The sequence below is a fragment of the Micropterus salmoides genome, unplaced genomic scaffold (assembly GCF_014851395.1).
Source record: "Micropterus salmoides isolate LMB-PRFRI ecotype aquatic unplaced genomic scaffold, ASM1485139v1 Ms_hic_scaffold_3, whole genome shotgun sequence".
Lineage (NCBI taxonomy): Eukaryota > Metazoa > Chordata > Actinopteri > Centrarchiformes > Centrarchidae > Micropterus > Micropterus salmoides.
The window spans coordinates 32,206,386-32,214,726 of record NW_024042261.1 but is presented as its reverse complement, the minus strand read 5'-3'; the positions used below and the strand labels follow the sequence as shown (position 1 = coordinate 32,214,726).

The 8,341-nt window shown below is 38.6% G+C and overlaps 1 protein-coding gene across 1 annotated transcript in view; it reads right to left on the bottom strand.

The window, feature by feature from the left end:
• Positions 1–260: 260 nt before the first annotated feature.
• The window catches only part of LOC119883284 (LHFPL tetraspan subfamily member 6 protein), a 45,581-nt gene continuing 37,500 nt past the window's right edge, over positions 261–8,341 (bottom strand). The window contains exons 3-4 of the mRNA XM_038693854.1: positions 4,488–4,586; positions 261–1,050 (exon numbers count right to left, since the gene is read on the bottom strand). Coding sequence (XP_038549782.1) covers positions 932–1,050; positions 4,488–4,586 — 218 coding nt within the window. The 3' untranslated portion in view covers positions 261–931. The remainder of the gene's footprint in view (positions 1,051–4,487; positions 4,587–8,341) is intronic.

Below are 8,341 nucleotides of genomic sequence, written 5' to 3'. Positions count from 1 at the left end.
TTGTCTGGAAGAAGTAACCTGATCAAACGGCAAATAATCTGACTAGAGGCCACAGGATTTACCTCATCAATAATAGGAAAAAGTTAAATTCACAGCACTGCCCATCCTTATTCTCCTTACTGATTGGGGAAAAAGGACGCCCACATGTAGTGAACACTACTAAGATCAAAAGGTCATGGGAAAAGCTTTTGAGGAATGTGAGTGGAGGCCTGTTCAGTTTACCACAGGGCTATTCTGTGGCTGAAATAACACTTTAAATCCAGAATTTCAATAAACATTTATTTACAAAACAAAAATAATGACAAAGAATAATTTGAAGAGTAAATACAAAACATGTGCTAATATGATAAAATACATTATCATACACAACATATATCTTATGAATGTGTTAAATAAACTATGCTTAGACTTTTGGAATCTGAAAAGGCTGAGTTGAGGAAGCAGGCAGCCAGTCTTGGATTGCTTTACTTTATAGGGATTATTGCATTTCAGTTTGTGTTTAAGGCAAGGATGAGACATGGAAAGGAAACACTTCACAACAATGAAGCAATATTACTTTTCTCTTCATCACAGGGCACACTATCACATAAACATCAATGACTGAAGAGGAGGAAGACAAAAAAAGAGAATACTCTTTTTGTTAAAGAAATAGTCATGTGACAATTTTACAAATAGGATTGGTCCATATAAGAACACCTTTTAAGAGAACCAGTTTTCAAAGCCATGTGTGTGTGTGTCCTGCATTATGAAACAGTCCCTGCAGTTGTCAGATGAATAGTGTCCCATGATGTGCAGAGCACCATAATGACTTGGTGTCTTTGGTGCCTGATGTGCTGTACTGGTGGGTGTATTGGAGTCCACAGTCAGAGTCCTCTCCCTTTCATCGTACCGCCTGAGGTCTCTGCCTGTCCCCGTCTCTCTGATGCTGTCTTCAGTACGGGTACTGCTTCTGTTTCTTCCCTGCGAAACAGGACAGCCAGGTGCACAACAGCATGGCAGCTGCCGCCCCTGCCCCTGTGCAGTAATATGCCCAGCCGATCTGGCAGGAACCTGCAGAGGAAAGCGGAGGATTCAGAATTATATCTTTTCACAGGTTTTTTTTTTATCTGTCCGTCTGTTAGCAGGATATCTCCAAAAACACATGAAAGGATTTCAGTGAAAGTTTGACAGATAAGCTTTTGGATTTGATTTTGGTTTAACCAGAATGCTTAGAAGAGACCTGAACTGTTTACTCATACATTTACAGTAAAGAGCATTTTTTTGGAAAATTGCTTATAAATCTTACATCACTTCTAAAATAAAGGAAAACAAATTCTATAGAATTCTATAGCTCAAGTTTTAAACTGTTTTCTCCATTGAGATCAAAGAAACTGCTGAAAAAAATTCTTCTATTTAAGTCCTGTATCTGATACTCTTGCTGTTTCTGATGTTTATATAGGTTATATCCTATGTTATAATATTTTTTGTATTTGTACATTCACTAATGAATGATGATTCAGGTGTGGAATTTCAACCATTATACATGTTTGTGGTCATACGAAGGTTCTTACTTGATTCCAAGATTTTAGAGAATTAAAGACTCTATTTTATTAGGTGCTAGGAAGACTGTATATGGACATGTAGAAATATTGTTGCATGCACTACATGCTCCATTCTTGCCTACGGGCCTTAGCAGAAAATGTTGTGAACTGCTTAACATTTTTGTTCAAGCCACAAAATTTCCCTTCCTCTTGTGAAAAAGAGTTCGCATCGTCGAAGCAAATGCACTGAACATAGTTTAACTCCATTTGCAAACAGAGTCTGGTATGTGACAAATTCACTCTCAGAATATAGACTTTTGGAGAGCACACCAGTGGCGAAAAATGTTGAAAGACAGCCAAGCAAACACAAATTAAAACATAAAAAGCCTCCTTAAGACACATCTTCTATAATCCTCAGAGGAAATCATGTGCATTATTAAAAAAGAATATGAACTACATCTGATTCTAAATTTGGAAAATGTGATGACCATCAGTACTTCTCATTATAAACATAACGTTTTGGGGAGAATATCTGATTGAATATTACCAGCCGAGAGGGAGGAGGAGGTGGCATCTCATTAACAAATCATATCAGCTGTCCTCTGACTGTGGAAACCTGATTCAACAGCCAAAATTGAAAATGCTTATTTCTTCTCATTCTCATTTTATGTTGCAAAATCCTCTCTGTCAGAGTTATACTTCGCACTTAGCCTCCCCTCTTTTTTTAATGTGTGTGAGTAGATTATCTATTAAAATTATGTGGGGATACTCCATTTGAAAAACATGTCAGGCAGGCAATGACATGGATTCTTTCTATGTATTTATTCTGTGGATAATTTTCCAAACTTTTTCATATTAAACATACATGCAGTTAATGTATGCTGCAGCTACATTCAAAGTTATCATTGAATTACTAAAGCACTGTCTGCTCTCCTCATGATTAATGAATGAGCCAGAAGAGATTCAAGGTACTTATTGTGGCAAACACTGGCCTGGGAACCAGTCGACTCTGCGAGCTCATGGCAGGCCAGGCGATTAATTTTTAAGTAAAATCCACAGTTCTCATGGGAGAAAATCATAGTTGTGTAATGGCACTACCAAGAATGAGGTGAACTGGAAATAACTATTGTCTTCAACAAGTAAATGTTATATACCAGAGGCACTGAACAGCACACTGTTGCAAATACACTTGTTAAAAATAATTTATTTCTACTAAGACCTTATTCGTTCAAAGAGGAAAACACTAATTTAAAATGTGATACCCAACATAATTACTTCTGATGACATGGTTTTATAGTTTATCCAAATTTGGCCGGTCAGAGTGAAATGGACATGGTTTAGATTTAAATGCTGCTAGACCATCTATCTGCTGACACAGTGGCAGCAGTAATCTTTATGAATCCATAATGACTGAAAATGCATCAAAACACAATGTTGCAGTGTTGGCTATAATTTGAAAGCTTAACATTTATCAACATGTATTTCTTAACTTAATAATAATTGAACCAACCAAATTTGTTATTTTTGCCTTGTTGACTAGGGTTTCGAATTATGGTCCCTCCAGAGTAATATATCTGAATAGCTACCGACCAGGTGTTTAATGGTGCTCTGGGGCCACTGTCAGGTCAAAATTTTCCCTTAGGTTATACTTCATTGATTCATGGCAAAAACGAATGGTTGGATTTCCTGGGAAGTGGATATCCATGGTCCACAGTGAATGAATCCAATGTTTTTCATGGACCCTACAAACCTTTCTTTTATCGCCACTATCAGGCCAACATTTTCATTTGTACTCAACAAATTTCAAAATCAAATGGGCAGATTGCAATGGCTTTCACTGACAATATTCATGCTTCCAAAAGGTTGATCCTTTTCTGCTTATTGATCGCTTGTGCCATATGCAGCTCCAAATGTCAACTTTGAAAACAACATATCTCATAATCGGTCAGGCTGACAGGAAATTTGAGGGTGAACAAGGCTGATTGAAATGACCCCAGTTTAGCAACTCCCTTTGGATATTTTGTTTTTAGACCCAGCACTGGTGAGGCGTAAAAGCAGAAGAATTGGCAGTATGTTGTTTATTTCATCCAGTAATTTTGTTTTATGAAAATCATGCCCTACAGGGGACTCTTGACTAGTTGTTTTGTAACCAGCCACACGTTTTCACTCAATAGATAGATAGATAGATAGATAGTTAGTCTACTTTATGAACATAAGCTCTGTGTTTGTTAATGTGTGAGTAAGAAAGTAGAATAAAATTACTTCGTTTCTAAATAATTAAAAGTGGCAGAAACTCTATCATGTTGGACATTGATGTAAATTGAAAGAGAAAGCAAATTTAAGTGTGCTGGGTGCCAACTGATTACATAAGCAAAGGGCTGAACAGTTTTATAAAAAATTAACCTTTGGCATTTAATTAAAATATTACGATCACACCAAATGAACTTCTCCTTCAACATTAAGTAAAAAATCAAATGCTATTTGATTAGCATCAAATAAAAGAGCAGCTGCAGTACGAATACCATTTCCACTCGCCTAGTGTCTGATACAGTAGCATATTAATGCCTGTGAGATAGTTCTGACAATGCCAGCTGAATACAGAGCACAAGTCAGGCTCCTGCTTATTCACAGCACATATTTATAGCTATAAAACACTTCAGAAATCAACAGCAACTGGAGATTCTGTTGACTTTTTATCATACATTTCAAATACCAAGGGATCGTGTCTCTTCGGTATATGACAGTACCACTGAGTTGTGTCTCCTTGGTTTCTAAAAAAAAGGTAGAATGTCAAGGGCTAGATATAAAAGTGTATTCCTAGTTTCTAACTTTTTTTTATAGATTTATCTGTTCTGGGACCAGAACATTCAGCAAACACAAGACAAATTTACAGAGTCAAGCATCAGTGCATCATTTAGGCACTGTGCGCAGGCTGTATGTGTGTGTTGGATCTGCCTGGTATCTTACCTAGTTGAAACTGGTCTGAGCTGTTGTTGCAGGTCTGTTGTACTTCCTCGCTGTCCCATCCCAATGGATAGAGTGCACAGCCAGATCCTATGAGCAGACCTGAGAACAAGGGGAAGAGAGAGGGAGTCTGTCAGTGATGAAGGAATCGCAGTAACTTGACCCATCACTGGGGGTTAAAAAATATCACAAAACATGGCTGCAGGCTGACAAGACTCCATTTGTGAGGGGAAAACTGCAGCAAGGACAAACTCTTTTCATCAAGATGTTCAGTCATCTCCTCAAGGAAGGTCTGAACTCTTTTTGTGAGACCTTGCCTGTGTGGGTTTTCATAATTTAAGAATATTTTCATTAATGAGGAAGAAAAAGGCAAAGCAGTGTATTGTTTTTTTCATGGTTGCATCCAGATGTCCAGCAAGGTGAAATCATTTCAAACTCAGGTTTTGTGGGGATTCTCACCCATTCTTTGGTTTATGTTTTAATTAAAATGATCAAACAGACAATGAACTGCTGCTATCCAATAGAATGATGTGTGTGACCTCTGTGATTTCACCTTATCGACGGTTTGCAGCAGAGACTGACAGAGAGCCAGCAATGACCTGTTCCAGCCTCACATCCTATTGTAAAATGACACACATTGTGATTTTAATACTTCATCACATTTTTACTGCAACAAAACAAAGTGCCCCTCTGCCAGCAGCTCATAAAACCGCTGCAAATGAACAACGAACATATGCAAATAGCTTGGCAATTTCTCACAAGCAAAAAAATAGCATTTTTGGTAAGCAATAATTACTGTGAAACTCTGGAAAATCCTTGAGGGACTGTTTTATGTCAGTGATTAAAGAGACTTATGACTGTGCTTAAAGCTGCAAACAGAGACAAGAGTAAAATCTAGTCAAGGCCATTACATTAAGGATTAATATCCTTAATATTAGCCTGCAGCCAGGTCTTGACAAGTTATTCCCTGGATGCCAAGGCCTGTCTCTTGAAATTACCCCGTGAGGGGCCCCTAGTAGGTGGCTCTGCCATCACATTAGCTTAATCCCCTCTGATGTGTCTGCCCTGCTATCAGTTTTGGGATGTGAGGATGGCAGCAGAGGAAGGGAAGGCAAGAAAGCTCTGGCTTCCAACCTGATTACTCCTGCCATCCAGGACTGCCTTATTACATCTAGGCCAGATAACAAGCAGGAATTAATCCACATGCTAATGCAGATGGGCTAGACAAACCAGCTAACATCAGAGGTGGAGTAGGAAAAGTGAAAACGACATCTGTCTTTTGCCCAGTCGCAGCAAAAAGGACGGCGAATGTCATTGGCTCCATTCTAGGAGAAAGCAGAAAGGCTGATTATGGCACCTCTGGCATATTGATGAGAATGAAGGGATATAGAAAGACTAACCAAGTCTGTGTCATTACAGCTCAGGATCTGAGAGGTTCCAGGGCTTGTCATACGTAACAACTTAGCCCTTTGTTCTTCAGACCCTTAAGAGAACTTCAACCCTTAAGAGAGTTTCAAAAGTAACAATAGAGCACTTGATGTAAATCCCTGTACCAGCAACCACTGTGGAACCCTGCTGAACATAAAAACTCACTATTCTACAAGGTACAAAAATGCATTTAGCAGCAAGTGAGCATACACACAGTCATTAAAACGTTCTCAGTTACATAATATTGTCGAACGTGTTTTGATTCAAATGTGTACAAGTAAAGACTATAAAGCATGCAAGCATGATAATGTATTCAGGATTAATATTTAACAAAATCAAAAATTCTCTTTCAAGTGTTGTGTAATACGGCACCATGTATTCAAACTGAAGGAAAAATAATGCAGGCCAGAATGTGGCTTTGTTTCCTGATGTTATTCTATCTTGTGAACTATAATATTTTCATTTGAAAATCAAGATTTGTGGGGATTCTCAATCATTCTTTGAATAGCCCGTTTGTTAAAATGTTCAAAACCATAAAGAGCTGTTGCTCTGTAGAAGGCACCTCAGAGAGAAGAACGGGGGAAGAAAGACTTCAGTGCATAGTTTCCACATCAGGTCAGATGATGATGATGATGACATGGAATGTACAGACAGGAGGGAAATTATTACCACAACAAAGACAAGAGCTCAGTTCCATTGTTTAACCACAAAAAAAATCAAAGGTTTCTGGGTGAACTGTCAGTGTTTTCTTGTGTTTCGGGGATAAACTCACTAAGCGTGCAACACTGCAGTGAGTGAAATCAATGTGAGCACTCACATGTTACTATGACACTATGGAGACACATACTGCAAAACACAAATCCCTGTGGGACCAGATGAAAAAATATATAAACACATTGCTAAAGGTGTAATTCTATTCGGTATCATATGTGGTCCTATATTTCTATTTAGGATCCCCCCTCCCCTATAGTTAATTCTATCAAATCCCATTCTCCACACTCACTATGTGGGTTATGGAGAACCAAAGGTAGGGAGGCTGGTGACTGGTATGTGGGAGAAAGATTACCAAGAATGAAATGTTTATGAGGCAAGCCCCTGGAAAGACATGTGGACTTGTGAAAAGTAACTACCTCAGGCTCCAATTCTCCATGCTTGCTGTTGTAGACTGATACTTCCTGTCCTTATTTCCTAAACCAATGTGCCCTGATCTGCACAAACAGACAGTCTGGGATTTGTGTCATTTAGCATGTTGTTGTCAGCTACAGCAGAGCTTCTTAAACTTTTTGGCCAGCAACCTCTTAAACTGAGGCAACGACACCTCATGGCCTCCCACCACAGACTGCATATGAACACACTTTGTATTATGTAATGTGTTGTTTTCCATTAATCATTTATCTAAGAATTCACTAAATTTTAGTGACCTAAATCTGGTGTCCTGGGCCCCCCCATTTCAGACCTACTCAGCTAACGGACACGCTACAATCACAAGCACTAAACCATATGCTAGATTTCATAAGATAAGAACATAATGATCCCCTCAGGAAAAAATGGTTTGATGTACAAGAAAATAGAGACAGAAGAGCAAAAATAAATAAATAACATTTCACTACATGCAAACAAGGTGATACATTTGGAATTTTGAAATGTTCATGTTCAGTGTTCCACAAATTAAAGAAACCTTCAGTCAATTCAGAGTCACTTTAATTATAACTGACAAGGTTGTAGCGCTGAATGGGGGACACCACTCCAAAAATGTAGTGGCTAAGCTATCCAACTTGCACAATGGAAAATGGCTAGAGTTTGTTCTTTACCAGGACAAATACTAACCTGAAGCAGATGGCTGTTGGTGGTGGTGGGTTGCAGTGGGCTGGACTTGAAGCACAGGCTTTCTGTTTAAGGATTATCTTTATTTTGAATTTTCACTATTGTAAGAATTGCTGTGCACACCATCATTCAAACCACCAACAAAGTGCATTATATTACACATTGTAGTAGTGAGGGCCATATTGTTGCCCCATACTGGCCTGGAGTTAAAACACTCAAACTGGCTGCAACAAATTCACAACAAAGGCATTTTATGAATTTTCCCAAAACCACAGAGCAGCTTTCTTCTCTTTCAATATGATCAACTTCAACAAGCGGCTCATTTTATGTGAGCAGATGGCCATCTCATGATGAAATCATTGCAGAACTACACTAAGCTGCCGTGAGGGTAGAAGTGAAAGTCACCAGAAGCTGTTACTGCAGCTACACGGTAACTACATGACAGTGTAGAACAGATGGACAGAAAACACCATAAATGTGAGAAATCTGCAATCAGCAGCATCCACAGCCATTCTGTATGCCTATTAAGAATAAAAAATTTGTTACCCTTTAGCAGCGTCAAATGTTCCCTCAAGTCAAATGTAAAAATGCCCTATGTCTTCTGA